The sequence below is a fragment of the Choloepus didactylus genome, chromosome 7 (assembly GCF_015220235.1).
Source record: "Choloepus didactylus isolate mChoDid1 chromosome 7, mChoDid1.pri, whole genome shotgun sequence".
In the NCBI taxonomy this organism is placed as follows: Eukaryota; Metazoa; Chordata; class Mammalia; order Pilosa; family Megalonychidae; genus Choloepus; species Choloepus didactylus.
Window position 1 is genome coordinate 97,351,759 of NC_051313.1, and position 18,025 is coordinate 97,369,783.

At 37.0% G+C, this 18,025-nt stretch overlaps 1 protein-coding gene across 2 annotated transcripts in view; it reads right to left on the reverse strand.

Annotated features, from left to right (window-relative positions):
* Positions 1 to 18,025, reverse strand: part of LRRC1 (leucine rich repeat containing 1) — a 138,055-nt gene that overhangs the window by 36,487 nt on the left and 83,543 nt on the right. For both annotated transcript variants that reach the window (XM_037843813.1, XM_037843812.1), the window contains exons 3-4: positions 12,544 to 12,622; positions 9,689 to 9,778 (exon numbers count right to left, since the gene is read on the reverse strand). In XM_037843813.1, coding sequence (XP_037699741.1) covers positions 9,689 to 9,778; positions 12,544 to 12,622 — 169 coding nt within the window. The remainder of the gene's footprint in view (positions 1 to 9,688; positions 9,779 to 12,543; positions 12,623 to 18,025) is intronic.

Here is an 18,025-nt window from a genome sequence, read left to right on the forward strand (position 1 = left end):
GTATGAGGCTTTCAATTTCTCCACATTCTTGCCAACACTTGTTATTGTCTGTCTTTTTTATTACAGCCAGCCTAGTGGGTGTGAAGAATAATCTTCTTGTGATTTTGATTTGCATTTCCATAGTGAACAAAGATGTTGAGCATTTTTTCATGTGCTTACTGGCTAGCTGTATATCTTCTTTTGAGAAATATCTATGCAAATTCTTAGACCCTTATCAGATATATAATTTGCAAATATCTTCTCCCATTCTATGTATTGTCTTTTTACCTACTTGATAGTGTCCTTTGTCACACAAGTTTTTTTTTATTTTAATGAAGTCCAATTTATCTATTTTTTTCTTTTGTTTCATTGCTTTTGGTGTCATAATTAAGAAACCACTGGCTACTTCTATATTACACAGGATTTACCCCTACGTTTTCTTCTTTGAGTTTTATAGTTTAAGGGTTTACATTTAGGTCTCTCCACTTAGAGTTAAATTTTCCATGTGGTAAGAGTAAGAGTACGATTTCATTCTTTTGTACATGGATATCTAATTGTCCTGGATCCATTTGTTGAAAGATTATTGTTTCCCCATTGAATTGTTTTGATACTCTTATCTACAATCAATTGACCGTAAACGTGAGGGTTTATTTCTGTATTATCAACCCTATTTCATTGCTCTATAGTCTATCATTATGCCAGTACCACACAGACTTGATTACTCCAGCCCAGTCCTCCAACTTTGGTCTTTTCCAAAACTGCTTTAGTTAGTCTGGGTCCACAAGAATTATGGGATCAGTCTGTCAATACCTGCAAAAAAGCCAGCTGGGATTTTGACAGGCATTGAATTGAATCTGTAGACCAATTAGGAAAGTATTGTCATCTTAATAAAATTGAGTCTTCCAATGCATGAAACACAGGATATCTTTCCATTTATTTAGGTTGTTGCTAATTTCTTTAAATGTTTTATAGTTTTCAATGTACAAGTTTTGCACCTCTTTAAATTTCGTTTTACGTATTTTATTCCTTTTGATGCTTGTATAAATGGAATTGTTTAATTTGATTTTTGAATTATTCATTGCTATTGTATAAAAATATAATTGGGCTGGGAGGCACTGCATGGCCACCCTCGTTGCCATCTGAACCCCGAGCCTCTCACCGCTGCTGTATTACCAAGATGTCTCTTTCCAACAAGCTGACTCTGGACAAGCTGGACACAAAGTAGAAGCGAGTCACCATGACAGCGGACATCAATGTTCCTATGAAGAACAACCAGATAACAAAAACCAGAGGATCAAAGCTGCTATCTCAAGCTTGAAATTCTGCTTGGACAATGGAGCCAAGTCAGTTGTTCTTATGAGCCACCTGCGCCGGCCTGATGGCGTCCCCATGCCTAACATTCCTCGGGGCCAGATGCCGTAGTAGTCAGATCTCTGCTGGGCAAGGATGTTTGGTTCTTGAACGACTGCACAGGCTCAGAAGTGGAGAATGCCTGTGCTAACCAAGCTGCTGGTTCTGTGGTTCTGCTGCAGAATCTATGCTTTCATGTGGAGGAAGAAGAGAAGGGAAAAGATGCTTCTGGTAACAAAGCTAACATGTAGCCAGCCAAAACAGAAGTCTTTGGGGCATCACTTTCCAAATTAGGGGATACCAGTCAATGATGCTTTTGGTACTGCTCACTGAGCCCACAGCTCCATGGTGGAAGTGAATCTGCCACAGAAGGCCTGTGGTTTCTTGATGAAGAAGGATCTGAATTACTTTGCCAAGGCCTTGGAGAGTCCAGAATGACCCTTCGTAGCCATCCTGGGCAGAGCTAAAGTTGCAGACAAGATTCAACTGATCTAATAATAGGCTGGACAAAGTCAATGAGACGATTATTGGTGCTGGAAAGGCTTTTTTATCTTCCTCAAGGTGCTCAGCCACATGGAGACTGGCACTTCTCTGCTTGATGAAGATTGTCAAAGACTAAATGTCCAAAGCTGAAAAGAATGGTGTGAAGATTACCCTTCCTGTTGACTTTTAATTGCTGACAAATTTGATGAGATTGCCAAGACTGGCTAAGTGACCGTGGCCTCTGGCCTAACTGCTGGCTGAATGGGTTTAGACTGTGGTCCTGAGAGCAGCAAGAAGTATGCTGAGGCTGTCACAAGGGCTAAGCAGATTGTGGGGAATGGATCTGTGGGGATATTTCAATGGAAGCTTTTGCCTTAGGAACAAAATCCCTCATAGATGAGATGGTGAAAGCCTCTTCCAGGGGCTGCATCACCATCATAGGTGGTGGAGACACTGCCGCTTGCTGTGCCAAATGGAACATGGAAGACAAAATCAGTCATGTCAGCACTGGGAGTAGTGCCAGTCGAGAGCTCCTGGAAGGTAAAGTCCTTCCCAGGGTTGATGCTCTCAGCAGTGTTTTCCTGCCTTTTGTTTCCTCTGCATAGCCCCAAGTCAATTTAGTGCTTTCTGCGTCGTTACTTGGCATTAGCTAACATCCCCCCACCCCCACCCCATCAAGATTCAGTTAGTGGCCAAGAGATGCAGCCCAGGAACCCTTAAACAGCTGCATAGCATCTCAGCTCATCTTTACTACACCCTAATTTCTCTATATTCTTCACAATCCCATTTGAATTTCTTAGTGACTAAACCACTGTGGCTCTCTATAGTGTGTATATTTATATTTTGCCTGCTAAAAGAAAGTGAGTTGTGTTAGCTTAGTCCTCTTTCTGAAGTAGTTTACTCTGATAAACTGTTTCACATTTCACTACTCTGCATGGGAACAAGATGAAATTCCAGTTGCAGGTAGGGAAAAGGATAAAGCTGATCTATAAACAAACGATAAAAGCAACGATTTAAAAAAATACAATTGATATTTAGATATTGATCTTGTATCCTGCAATCTTGCTGAACTCATTTATTTGCTCTTATAGTTTTTATTTTGTGGCTTCTTTAGTTTTGTATATATATGAGCATGTCAACTGCAGGCTAACTTTCCTGTTTTTTGAAAGGAAGAAAATACCACATGTGACTTACTTAAGTACAAACTGTTACAATTGATGTTGAGAAAAATATTTTCAGTATTGAAATGTTCTTTTGGAAGACAAATCTATTCACACATTGCACCAACATTTCAAAACTCCTTCCAAGTGCTTTTGGTGACAGTAAAGTAAAATGCCACTGTTCACTGGGCATTGTTTTCAAGGATATATATAAAAAATCAAATTTTATATTCGGATAGTTTTCTTACAACCTATGCTAGGCTTTGAAACTCTACTCTCTAAGACCCCCCACTGCAAACCTTCTCCCCACCCCCTCCACCACTGCCCTTCCAGGCTGACTGACATTTTCAGTAATATTTTCAAGTAATTGACTTAACTTTACCCCAACTTTTCCTAAAAGGGATTTAAAGAGGTCTAAAAAAAGTGCACATATGCAAAAAGGTACACAAAATAGAAAATGAGGACTATGAAAGGAAGGAAGAAACTAATGCGCTTATTGTGGGCATCACGCAGTAAGGAGAACACAGCATCTTCAGGTAGGAGAGGTTTAAATTCAAACCTCAGCTCTTCCACCCACCAGTGATGCAAACCTGGGCAGATTACTTAGCTCCATTTTATAGATGAAGTTAAAGAAGGTCAGGAGGGATAAAGCTAACCTTATGAGAGAGGGTGTCATACTGAGACAGTGTATGCGCCTAGCAGAGGAACGACTCCACTGTAAATGTCAGCAACCCTCTCTCCCCAATTCCTTAATTCCCTTCATCACATGGAAATTAATACAGCTGCTCTCACGGATCTTTGGAATTAGCTCTAAGCTTTCTGGCAACAAAGGCAAAAAAGGAAATGTGATAAGCGTCAGAACTGTTATTTAAAAGGAAAAGCTAACCAGTTCTTCTGGTGAGGCATTTTTTCCCCTAACAATAAACATAAAAATAAAATCTCTCTCTCATGGCTCTTTATATCAGGAATATCATGTTAATAGGCAATAATTCTTCTTCATAAGAAGGTTTTAGCGCAGTGGAAGCATTTTTTCAGATTTGTTTCTTTATAACAACTCTTTAGAAAACATGAGTGCACAGCATTAAGCCAAAAAAGTGGCCGTACAGAAGCAGGCTCATGTGGTCTTAGTACATGACTTCCAGAGCACTAACTCAATCCATCAAGCGTTATTTCTGTATTCTTACCTATGACTTCAGGTTGGAAGCAAGCAGAGTGAAAGAGGAAATACTGTGTGCCTTGTCACATGCATTTGTTCAGTATGTGAGAACAACACCAGTGCAGGTACATGACACAAAGAGAGTTTAACAAGCGAGATCCCTACTGTCTAATAACACAAAGAGATCCAGCTATATACACTAATTATATACACACAATTAAACAAACACTGAACAATCAGACTTCTGTGTAGAGACAAAGGACTAAAGTATTTATTGTGTGGTGAGTAAAGAGTAGGTCTGGAAACCTGCGAGTCTGGTCTCTATTTCACCTCTTCTAATCATTGGTAAAGGCTTGATAAAAGAGGTTGAATTTCAGTCATTAAATGAGGGAAAGACTCAGATTGTTTGGAAAGAGAGGAGGCAGGTAGAATTTTTTAAAGTTCACCTTCTTGAAAGGCTTTGAACCTTTTTGTTTCACAACGCTTTTCGCTCAGTTTGAGCAGAGCTCAACCTACATCACAATAAAAACTCCATGATGCATGTTGCTATAAGTACTACCAAGTGTCTGAAGCAGTGGTCTCCAAACTTAACTTGAAAAGTTTTTGCAGAAAATGTTTTTAAAGGAAATATTACATTCAACCCCAATTAACAAAAAAAAAAAAAAAAAACACCCACAAAGCTAAAAGTAGAGCCACCATGGTATCAACAGGGATCAGCAGAAACCACCCACTTGAGCACTGGTTCTCACTTTCCACAATATCTTGGAAACCCTGGTGGAACCCCCAGGGCCCCACAAAGCAGAGTTTGAGAACCACTGGGTTTAGAGCTTAACTGGCTTCCAGATATTGTACTTCTAGATTGGCGATCTCCAAACATTTAAGAGTATACCTTCACAATCCTTATATTTATTTTTCAATTATACAGTTGTACTATGTACTAATACATTATATAAGCTGAAAAATATACATAAAAGTAAAATATTTAAAGTAGGAGATAAAAATGAAAGAACCAAATATTTTATATATTTTTTTAAAGACACAAAAATCTTTTCTTCTTTCATTAGAAGGACTGAAAATGCTTTATTTTTTTAATCTTTTGTTATACAAAAGATATGTACAACAAATCTTTACATTTTGTAAACACTGTATACATTTGTTGACATAGCAACTGGTTCTAAGTTATTTGTTTTTATAATTGGTTTAATGGCTGTAACAGATGAGAAGGATACTTTACAAAGTTATACTGCTCCAAGAAGAAAAATGGCCTCAGCGGCTACATTTATTTAATCATCATACTAATTTTTAAAATTCTTTTCTGATTATGGAAAGGTCTTCAATGAAATTTGACTGGCAAAATATGATTTTCCCTGACATCAATTAATTGTTCACTGACAACTAATCAGAAGGCATTGCATTTTTAAAATTTTTAACAAAAGGGTTTTAAAAATCAGTGAAGGTGAGTTAGTTTCTCCCTGATTGTTAAAACCCCACCTTTACTTTGAAGGATTGAGGAATGCACTGATATGCTTGAAACTATCTGACATTACAGAAAAGGGTCAGCAAATTTGGGACCCTTTAGTAAAAGAAAAATGTGTGATTTTGTATGAGATAGCCAGTATACATCTGTGTGGTTGAAAAGAGTTTCACGTTATTCCTCATTTCACTATCAAGTATTATAAACATTCTACTATTGAAAAGATCTGTTTTATTAAATTGACCATACTGAGAATACCCTGTAATGTAGAAAATAAACTGCAATGTTTTGCAGCCAGATGCTGCTGACCCCTTTGCCTTGTGAATTGCTCCATCTTCTCTCTGGGGCCTTCCCTAGACACAGCCAGTTGACCAAGTGGGACACAGGGACTGAGTGGCCATGGCAAATACTCACAAGGCATATTTTCCTTCTTGATTTTCTAAGTAAAAAATGACTAACAGTTTCTTCCCATACATCAATGGGTCATAATGTGCACTCCCAAGTATTCATAATAGTGCACACAAGTACTCAGGATAGCAACAGCGTATGGCTATTTTCACTGAGGTGTCCACTGAAGCAACAGCAAACTCACAGGGGCACCACAGAACATTTTAAATTTGAGAAAGATGCAGCAATAGTCAATAGCTGTGAACTACTTGCTCCAATAGTTCAATTTCAATCTTAGATTGCACTGTATTACTTTCAGTGACATCATACCTTTGCAAAGCTAGGTTTTCAGAGATTGATGCAATAAAAGGTATGTACTGAAAATCATGTGGAAAAGGAAATGAGGCAGTGGTTTGAGAAGCTGAGCTGTATACAATAGGCACTCACATCCCATTAGTAAATAACTGGGATATTTAAGAGTGAAATTAAAATATTTTTCTTCCAATTTATATGTATTATTTTTTCAAACAGCAACTAGGTTGTTGGGACATAAATAATTATCAAGTTCTTTGGCCCTAACCACCTCACAAATGGAACTGAGAAGTATTTCTAGGGGCACTCAGGAAAGGTTACTGAGTCTCTAAGGGCCTATGGGGATGGCAGCGAAGAGTAGTGGATAAACACAGGACTGAAACCAGGACAGCTGTATTCTAGCTCCAACTCTTTCATCAACTCCCTAAAACTCTTCCAATTAACTGATCCTGCGCAAATCTAATACATGATGGGACCAACACTCGCAGGTACCCCCAGCTCTAAGGCTCTGTGAGTCGGCCTGGCCTAGACAAAGGCTGTGGCTCTCCCCTCCTTGTCTGGACTCCCTTGCCCATCCTGAGGGATTTCAAGTCCCTGAGAAATCCATAGCTTCCCCAGGAATTCCAAGTACTGTGCTAGATGCCAAGAGGAGAAACACAGGCCCTGCCTTCACTGATGCTCAAAGAGGCTGATGCTAATATGGCTTCCTAATCTAGCCAAACAGATCTGGGTTAATTTATGCAAAATTAACCCTGATAGTAGTATCATCATTCAAATGACCCATATTATGGATTTTTAAACATTTCTGGAATATCAGATAGGTGTACCTTGTTTACAAAACCACACTCTCTCTGAGAAATTGTATTGGTTACTAGATATTTAGTTAACTACATACATTAAATGCTCTAAAGAAACAGTTTGGGGATCTTTGAGAAACATAAGAATCCCCTTGATGAGGAAACAATACTTTGCTTAAAATGCAGTATATCGTACTACACCAAAGCTAAGCATCAATAATGGGGGGGAGGGGGGTATAAGTGTATGAATTGTTTTTTTTGGAGAAATGAGAATGTTCTCAAATTGACTGTGGTGGTAAATGCATAACTATGTAATTATACCAAGAGCCACTGATTGTACACCTTGGATGGACTGTATGGTGTGTGAATAAAAGCTAAAAAACAAAGAATATAGGATTATGGAGAGAATGTATTCAGAATGTACAAGTTAGTAACTGTATACCATTGAAGAGCTAAAATTTAAAAAGTGGAAAAAGTGTTTGCATGAAAAAAATGCAGTATTATTTATGCAGATTGAGACTTCATCAGCAGTTCACTATTTCAACTGTTTCAAGCACCATTTCAGCACAGTTTAGGTAGCCAGGGGTGCCCAATCTTCTCCAAGGAGGAGTTCGTTCTTTGTTCTTTCAAAGCCTTCCACTACGTGAGAACACGCTGTTACTCTAGCATGCATCAATCTTAAATCCAATGGGAACAAATCATGAAGTTTCTTGCTGTGGTAACAAAATTACTAACAACTAGGAATAGCAAACTCTCCTTTTCTAATTTAATTTCACAAAGTGACCCTAACAATCAGTTAATTCACTTATCTGACCCCATATCATTACTTCCTGGACGATTATTAACCACAAGTTTCAAACTCAAAGCGGCACTTTCTTTTTCTTTTCTTTTTTTTGGGGGGTGGGAGGGGAGGGTTAAAAAAAATACCCAAAAGCAGTATATATAATGCTATAATAGTAACACAAGCTGATTAATTCAAAAACAAAACAAAACAAAAACACACAGCCTTTATATTGATAGATTTCAGAAACAAGAAATCCTAACCTCAACAAAAAAAAAAGGTACAGATATTAACAGAAAAGGTGGGGATAAGGAATATTGTAATTTATTCTAAAATTATCATTATGTAACATTTTCCATTAAAACAGTGTAGTGGAGGTGGAAGAGATACTCTGGTTTCATAAATATATGTTTCTGTCAGAGTATTCAAACAGGAATAAAAAGGCAGGAGCCAGGAATCAGGGCATAGAAGAGGAGCCAATCTAGGTAGCTGTGGGCTAAGAAAGAATGGAAGAATGGCTAATACACTAATTAAATTCCAGCAACCCTGAGGAACAGGACAAGAGCAGTGTCAGTCTGGGTATTTAAATGACTATAATATTTCAGTTTTTTTAAGAATTAGAACTATATGAAACTTCATACCACAAAAGTGAAGTGTAAGTGCATGAAATATACAGCAAAACATTCTCGTTTCCTTTACAACTGTATATACGATAAACTCAGGGTGAACTGGGTGCTACTCGTTTCCTACCCTCCTGAAAGCTTGAGGGCATAATTCCTAACCAGCAAGTCTACCAGCATAATGTTACACTATTAGAAAAGCATTGACTTGCTGAGGCAACTGGGGTCAGCCAGCACAGAGGTAAAGGAAAGGGGAAAAGTATCTGTTAAAAATTCCTGAAGACTTCTACAAAGAGACCACTGCAGAACAGACCTCTGTCCAATAGACTATGCTTAACGGCTTACAGTTGTTCTCAAGAGGCAAGTTTCTGTTTGGTCCTAGAATTTAGGCAGGACACGTAAACACAAGGGAAATCTTCTATGATGCTAGGGAACATTGGTTCATCAGGTTAAGCCCACCAAAGTCAGGCTTTTATTTTAAGTGGTTAAACATGCACAATCAGCCTGATTGAACCCACTCTATGTCCTGGAGGAATGGAAAAGGTCTGCTAAGATAATTCAATTAATTCATCTGTGGGAATATATAACAGAACATTTATTCATAGGCATACATTTTCTTCAAAGAATTTTGTGTTGTCTGCTTTGGCTTTAGAACTCCACGCCCTCTAAGCCAGCAACGTGGAAATGTGCTCATTTCATCCCTCAATTCCACACTTCCTCACTCCCCAATCCCAGTTCTACAGCTCCCAAACAGTCAGAGCTGTTGTTTACAGACACATTCTTGAAGTTTTCAGTGCAGTTATTTGCTGGTTCTCCTCCCCAGCATGGTTTAAAATTACTGAGAGTGGTAGATTCATAACGAACAGTATTTACTAACCACCTACATGACACATGCTACTTTGCTTAAATTAAACACTTTGGAATCCATTCGTTTAAAGAGAGCTTCCAAACAATTGAGGTTTGTCACTAGTAACAAGTAGCAGCATCCTTCTTACCGATTAAAATTCAGGGGTAATTGGAGGCAAAAACATGGGAGGCTATGGTATGATCTTTCTTAAGGGTGATACAGAAGGAAAGGTGAATGGCTTTCAATGCAGAAAAATAAGAGCTGGAAAAGGAAAGGAGGCTGAAGCTGATGATATAAATATCTTTTCGCCCCAATACACACAAACTTCACATAAGAACTTACTTGCCAATATTTTCAGGCAGGGACTGAAGAGAGATGTCATTTACAGAAAGGCATGTTAAATTCTGTAATTCAGGAAAGCTTTCTGGCAACCTAAAACAGAAAATACTGTTAATTAATGTGTATAGTGTGCTAAGCACAACCACAATGATTTCTTCTATATGCTTACTGAAATAACCTCCTAAAAATTACATTATATATGGCATGTTTGCCTTGTTTCCTAAATATAAGACACTTATTAAAAAAAAAAAAAGAACTTAGCCTACCTAGTAGAAGTATAGAGGCACGATAAACACTTGTTGATAAGATAGATTCAAAAGTAATTAAAGAGGAAAGATAAGCAAAGCTTAGGAATAAAGGGAAAATGTGAGACTGCTGTGAAAGAAAATATGAAAGAAAATAATAAATAATTGCTGCAACTACAAGTGACTAACAATGAAAATACTTTATTGAATAGCAGAAAATAAAGAAAAAATTCAATCAGTCCACAAGATTACAACAAAACAAGGGACAATTGCTCAATAATTTTTCTTCCTGGAACTTATAATACGCAGAGCAAAACTATGGATAACATAGAATTAATCAGTTGACAGCCAATTGCTACTTTCCTAATTTTTTTCTTTTAATTTGATTTAAAATGTCAATCACCTGAGGCAATTATATGTTTCACAGTATTCTACACAAAAGGAAATTTTTTATACTTCCCTTAAACTCTACAGAGCAGCAAGGTTTCAAAATAAAATTAACCTGTTATTTGAAAACTTACAAAGAAAGTTTAGTTTTAGTATTCCAATGGTTACCAGTATATAGAAAGGGAAAAAAACATAACTGAAGACAAAAAGATCTCGTTGCATCTAAAATGCTGATGGTCCTTATATGTAAATCTACAGAGACAGCAGAACTGTCATATTTTTCAGTGGGGGAGAGACTTCTAGCTTTAGTAGTAGTCCCTAGATTAGAATCTTTCATTTCTTTTCTTTTTCTATGTTTCTTCTTTTAAAAACAAATCGTATGTTATTGTTTGACATTTGATACAGATATTTCCAAAATTCAAAACCAAATTCAGGTCTGCAAAATGAGATTATTTGCTGGAATTTTCATCATCATTGAAATATATTCTTGAGAATAGTTTTTACAAAGTTGAACCCTCTTTGATAGTATAGTAGAATGACATTTTCACGTATAACTAAAAAGTTGTAATTTATCTGCTCTGAATTTTTAGCAGAAAGTATATATCATTTTATAATTTTTAAAGCTAGCTAAAGTGTTTGTTTGTTTTTTTTTAAATAAAATTAGGAAAATATATTTTTTAATGGCTGGTATATTTTTCTGACCTGGCTGTTAACATTAAAAGCCAAACTAGTTATAAGAAAGCACAGACGTAGATTAGGAGAAACAGGCTCTAATCCAAACTTTCACTAGCTGCATGATCTTGAAAGGATCATTTAATATCTTCGAGCCTCAGTTTCTTAAGCCATAAAATAAGTAGGTCTAGCTAAATGATTTTCAAGGTCCCTTCAACTCACAGATGCCAAGTCTTAATCCTGAAAGCAGTGTACCTGTCAAATTAAAATGTCTTTAAGAAAACATGCTAAAACATGAGGCCAGGGGGAAAAATAATTAGAGCCTCATACAGTGTGGGTGTTCTAGTCTACCAAGTTTTTAGATAATGGTAAATTCAAATGTTTGTAGACAATAGAAAAGGAAATTAAAGAAACCAAAAAGGATTGAGATTAAGCAACTGTGAAATTTACAAAACAAAAAAACAAAACCAAGAGCAGCACAATAAATATTTTCCAGCTTCCCTTATAAACTGTCTTAAGAATGAAAATTGGTTCAGTTCAACATTTACTGAGCAGTTACTACATTCCAGGAATTGTAGCAGGGATGGAGATACAACAATGAATAACAGACGAAACGCACCGGAACTATCCCAGTCTAGTTGAGCAGTCTCAATCAAAACATAACTTAAATATAAAATTTCAAGTGTTTGAAGAAAATACATACAGAGCATCATGGAAGCCCAGAAGAGGGGCTCCATGGAGGAAGCTAATACTCGAGCTATACCTTAAAAGAGGAGTGAGTGGGTTGGTATGGTAAAGATGGGAGTGGGTGAAATGAACTCTCTGGACCAACTTACTTCAGTTATCCTGGCAACACAGATGCCTGGAAGACAGAGGTCAGTGTTCTCACGACTAAGCCAGGACCCAAGGGAGAGGGTCAGGGCAGCACCAGGTAGCCATGCCCAGGCAATGAGCTCTATCATACCAAGGAGGGCAAAGTTGGACTCAGTAGTAAAACAATGACAGGTGACTTTATTTTATCGGAGAGCTGAATCCAAAGAAATCCCCAGAGCTACCGCTAATGCTAGGAAATAGTGGTGTCAATAGGGGTTAAAAAAAAAAAAAAAAGGGTGGTGTTGGGGGGTGCTGGAGAAAAATTCTGTTTTGTTACTGGAGTGGAAAAAAATATCTCTAACAGGACTTCTGTTTGGATAGCTATCATGTAAGCTCTCTGGGAGTTTACACCTCCGTCCTATCTCTTAAAGACCCAACAAGGGTATAAACTACTCTAATCCTTTATATTTCTTCTCTGCTGTTTTGTTCACTCCCCATGTCTCCCCACCCCCAGCACTGTTCGAATCCTTTCAATATATCTGTCAATAACACTCTGTGCCTTTCACTGTTGACATCTGGTACTGTGCTATTTATAAACATCTGTGAAAGTCAACAATCCTTGATAAAGACTGTGAGTCATCTAGGTACACCTAAAATAGGTAATCTGGTTGCATTTTTTACTTGGCTCCCAAAAAGATATCCTTAGTACATTATAGTTAGAAAAGTAAACAGAGAACTTACCTAGTCAGTGGGTTTCCGCTGAAGTCAGCTATCTGTAGTGCTTTACAGAATGAGATGCTTTCTGGAATTTCTGGAATATCTGTAGGAGTAAAGAATACTTCTATCATCTACCACCATTAACAATCTTTATCATCCTCAAGACACATCACAGTTACAATAGAATATTTGGAAAAGACTACCTCTATTCAAATGTAGCATGAATATATATTTTCTGCATTTATTTTATATTTGCTTTCCTAATACAAGTTATATCCCTAATAAGATCACATAAAGAAAAATATTTAAAAAAAAAACAAAACAAAACCACCAAGTCCCATAATCCTATCAAAAGTCACTAGTGGCATTCTGTTGTAATTTCCACTCAACTTTTTTTCCTTATGCTGTAATATGGTTGTGTCAGTATAAGGCATTCTAAAGCACTAGATTTTTAAATTATAGATTTTCTTCTGATTACAAATATAATAATTATCTCACAAACAATTTGGAAAATACAAAAAAGTACAAAGAATAAAATAAAAATCACCAACACTCCCAGCACCCAGAGATGATGTTTAATTTTAATTTGATGTACTTTTTAGTTGTCATTCATTCACATATACAGTGTATAAATATATATTTCCAAATAGTAGGTTCATGCTGATTTGTATTTTTTTTAAACTTTAACATTATTTTCCAAACTTTTAAAACTATCTTTATTTTTCCAAATATTTTGCCATTCTTAGTGGCAGAAAAACTCACTGCATGTATTTCATACTTTACTTAATCAATCCCCTGTTTTTGGATATTTAGGTTTTCACCTAGTTCCTGATGTTATAAATATATTTATGCCCATTTCTGATTGTTTGCTTAGTCCAAATTCTCTGCCAATTAATTTAGGAAGGGGTTGTATATATCTATTTATATTCCCATCACACTGTACACAGTGCCCATTCAACATACCCACACCTCTCTTTCTTGGACATTAAAAAAAAATACTGCTAATTTTTTTAGCAAAACAGCTTGACAATGTTTTATTTTACATTACTTTTATTACTAATGAGGCTGAATATTTTTTCCTATTGTTTACTGTCTACCAAATATTGCGATTTTTAAAATGACCAAAATTGTTAATTTAAATTCATCTTTGTCTTGGTACAAAATCTGATTGTAGCTTTTAGAGTTTTAAAAGCTTAGATCATAGCATTTAACTTCAAGAATAATTTTGTTTTGGACATGTTAACATTGAGAAAGGCTAAAATAGAAACGGTTTTCCTGGTGACGTGCTGTTTCTTCCACCAGTTCGACAAATGCACACTGAGCCAAAACATACCTAATATGTTTAAATTGGGGGTGGTAGAGAGAATGGAGAAATAAAGGGAAAAATGAACGAACTGCTCTAAAATCCTCAAAGTAATCAAATGCTACATGACAGCTTTTAGTCCAAATTTAAAAGCCAAAAACCATTTGAATATGTGGTAATATTTCTTCACACTATTCTCTACGATGCATAGTCATAAAAGGTACTGAAGAATAAACACTATAATCCTAGTTTTATAAATATAATAGCAACACACACACACACACATACACACAGCTTATCTACGGTTAAGTCTGGAATAGATTTTGAAAACTCACAAACATTGTGGGCCCTAAGATGCAAATACAGTGGTATGACCTTTTAATATACATTACCTTCTTTAACCCTCTCAAAAATAAATGATTTTAACTCCCACTATTCAAAACGGACAGGAAGGCTCAGCGAGATAAGTGATTTGCCCATCATTACAGGCCTATTTCATGGAGGGGTGGCTCTCCCACACTGAAGGTATGGCACTGTCATGCTTAAGAATGAATGAACATACATGAATCCCTTAGGGGGCTGACACTGCTGTTCAGGAAAGTGAGGCAACAACCCGCCACGGACTTGCCTTGGTCTGAAAGGTGATGGTCGGCCTGTGCACTCTGTGATAGTCCCTCTTTCTGCCACTACTTTAGGTCTTGTGACCAGTGCATAAGGCTGAGAAAAGAGGTGCAAGTGACTGCACCAGTCACCTCACAAGTGATGAGGAAGAAGATCAAGCTGGAACATTAAAACACAAAGTTTGCAATGGCCTACTGCAATTTCAAAAAAAAAAAAAATCAAGAAATCAGAGGGCAAAGATGAAAACATTTGCAGATGTCTTTAATATTACGGGGAACATCAGAAACATTGCTGAAGCCTGGTAAGACGGGCCAACCAAGGGAACACATTAATGGCAGCTATAAGAAATTCTGGTCAGGGTTCAAGTGGAATTTCAGGATCTGAGGATAACACAAGCAACTGCCAGAGTACACAGCTGGACTAAAGTCCTAAAGAGTCTGAAAGAACTGACCTGGAGGTTCGAATGCCTTCTCTCCTTCAGCTCCACTTACATACAGAAGGGAAGCAACAGACTGCCAAATAGAACATGGCTCTCCGGACTCCAAAGCCCATTTCTTTCTACCATATTCATGTCCCTAACTTGACGAAAAGAATGTATTTGCCTGAAAAATAAGACTTTTAGACAAGGGAGGAAATAATGTGGCTTAAGGAGTCCTGATTACTGTTTTGCTTTAGTCATGTTGCTAAAAAATAACAGAAAGGAAAACTAAGATAGGAAGTGGAACATTTCCTCATTCTTAAATACTCTGCTAAAATGTCCCAAGTTTGGGCTTCACCTTTGTAGAATCTGTTAAAATTTTAACTAAATAATTGTTTGGTGGAGGTCAATCTCTCCTAGTAAACTCCAGACTCACTAGGAAGAGAAACCATGTTGGCCTTGTCTGTGACTGTTTCCCCAGAGCTTGTACAGTATTAAGCATATCCTAAGTAATCCACAGGTACTGAATAAATGAGAAACTAACGTTATTATGTAAGCCTCTGCAAGGATGGTTTCTCTCTCATTTCAGTCATGAAATAGCCTCATGGGGTAAGTATGATCTCTGTTTTACCAGCAGGATAACAGTTTAGACCTTGATCACTGAAAGCCTGCAGGTTATTTCCAACTGAAATCACCTTTTAACTGACTCCCAAACGTTTTGCTGGGGACAAATGTGACATTTATGACTGAACATATGAACAAAAATATCACCTTCTCCGTGAGGTCTAGTCTAACCACTTAACTCATTAAAAAACTGTAATTCAAGTCCTTTCCCCAGAACCCCCTCTTTTGCCACTCACATTCAATTTCCAAATCCTGATATTCTCTAATTATTTTTCCTAGCTTTCTTTTCTTGTCCATTCCTATTACTGACAACCTTGGTCAAGCTCTAATCATCTAGATGACTACGATACCCTCTTAAATGGTCTCTTCCTACATCCAATTTGTCCTCCAGTCAAATACAAATTGCTATAAGAGGAATCTGTACCAGTTTTCCCCATTTACTAGGTTTGCGCCCTTGGGCAAACTACTTAACATATCTGTGCCTCAATTTTGTTATCCATAAAATGGATACTTGACAGGTATTTTTAAATAATGCCTATGTATCACAATCTAAAATGCTGCTGGAGTTCTGAGAAGGGAAAAAACTAAACAAAGAAGGATTCTATTATGCTTTGATCTGATTAAATAAGAACAGTGGAGAAGCATAGGAACGATTCGAACACTTGATACAAAGTGAGGAGAGGGTGAGCCCTGGGGCATGACAGTACAGTTTGCCTGAACTTCAGAATATCTATACCAGAGTATCTGGCAAGAAGGCTGGAAAGATCTCTTGACAGCCTACTACCAACTGCCAGGTTGAGCTGTCTGCAATTAATTTGCTACACAAAGAATTGCCAAAAAGTTTTGGACATGGTTATAAAAACCAAGCTGTACTAAGGGAAGAAGAATCTGATTGGGCTCTTTGACAAAGAGACATTAGGCAGCCCAAAAGTGAAGGCAGGGGCAGCAGTAAGCTTTGAAGTGAGTAAAGGTAAGAGGGACATCACCCACATCATGTTAGTAGGAATAAAAATAAGATACCAGAAAGGTACGACCCTATGTTTTACCTTTTTGTTAATACTGGGTGGGGATCAATAGATGATCTGTTATCTATTGTTGATGAACTGTTGATGAATAGATGAACTGTTATCCACCTGAGGCCAAATAATTTGGAGAGTAAAGCTATTATTAGAAAGGAGGGAATTCAGAGGGTTTTTGGTATTGTTTTAATTATTTGAGAAGCAATAATGATTAAATATAATGAAGAAACATCATTTACACACAAATATTAGACATTACTAACAAGATGAAGGAATATCCATCCCTCCCCTCCAAAAAAAGCTTCTACTTGTCAACACTTAGAGATCATGCTTCTATATAACGTGAAACAAAAAAAAAAATTTTGTAATCATACTTTTCATTAACTTAAACTGGCCTTGTCCCATACATGTCCAAGAATAAAAGCATGAAATTTGATATTTACAAAATTCTGAGAATGAATGTAAAATTAAGCAATTTTCTTCCCTACAACTTTCTTAAGATAGCTTTTCAATTTGGACCCCTCTAAGCTATCACTGTTTCTAAATTAGGATTGATTTGAACTAGTAAGACTTAATTTTACTTAAAAAATAAAAATACTCAATCTGCAGTTTAGCAACATAACCATTACCACAACCTGTGACATGAAATTCATAATCTGGGGGACACTATTCAGCCCTGAATCCATCAGTGCAAAACGTCTCCTCAATACTACCAGGTACACAACAATCCATTCCTGGCACCATTAGCCAAAGGGCTTTTGAGAGAACGTGGCTTTCGCCATGGACACTGTCATTTAACAAGTGATTTTAAAGGACATTATCTGCCCACCCTGGCACTCATATTCTCTTCTCAGCATCTATTATTAACACCCCAAGATGAGATTCTACCCCCACCCCTGGAAGTAATGCATAAGCAAGCTTAGCCTATATTCTTCCATAAGAAATCAGGTCTCTTTTCCCAAATCCTGAGACTCCACAAAGTGGACCACCACCTTTCCTGAAAAGCCATCACCCTTTTAGGGCCCCTCCTGTGATGGAGATAGATTAGACTAAGGGACTTCTCAGGTTCCTTCTATGTATGTTAAGGGCATTTTCTTTCATGGAGAACAGTGGGCAGACAGCCTGTTTGTCTTTGATCATAGACCCCTGTGCACAGAAAAATAGATTCTTTTTGAATGAATTAATTCTTCACTGGCAAATCTTCTTGACTGTAAAAGTAGTCTCTCTTCACCTCCTGAGTTCAAAGCCTACCCAATGGTAGTAAGTTATAATACTAAATTCTCTCCACTGAGAATACCACGAAATACCAAGCAAAACTAAAGTCTTAAATATTTTTGTGGCTCTTCTTGAAGATTATTCAATTCATGCTGATGACATTTGGAAACTGAAAGTTAAAAGAGACTAAAATTGTTTGAAGAAAGCAAATTATTACCTCCATCTTAACTTTGTCCTCTTGTAAAATTACAAAGAATAGCATTTCAAACCTTGGGACATACCATAGGGAAAGTTAGTAAGTTGAAG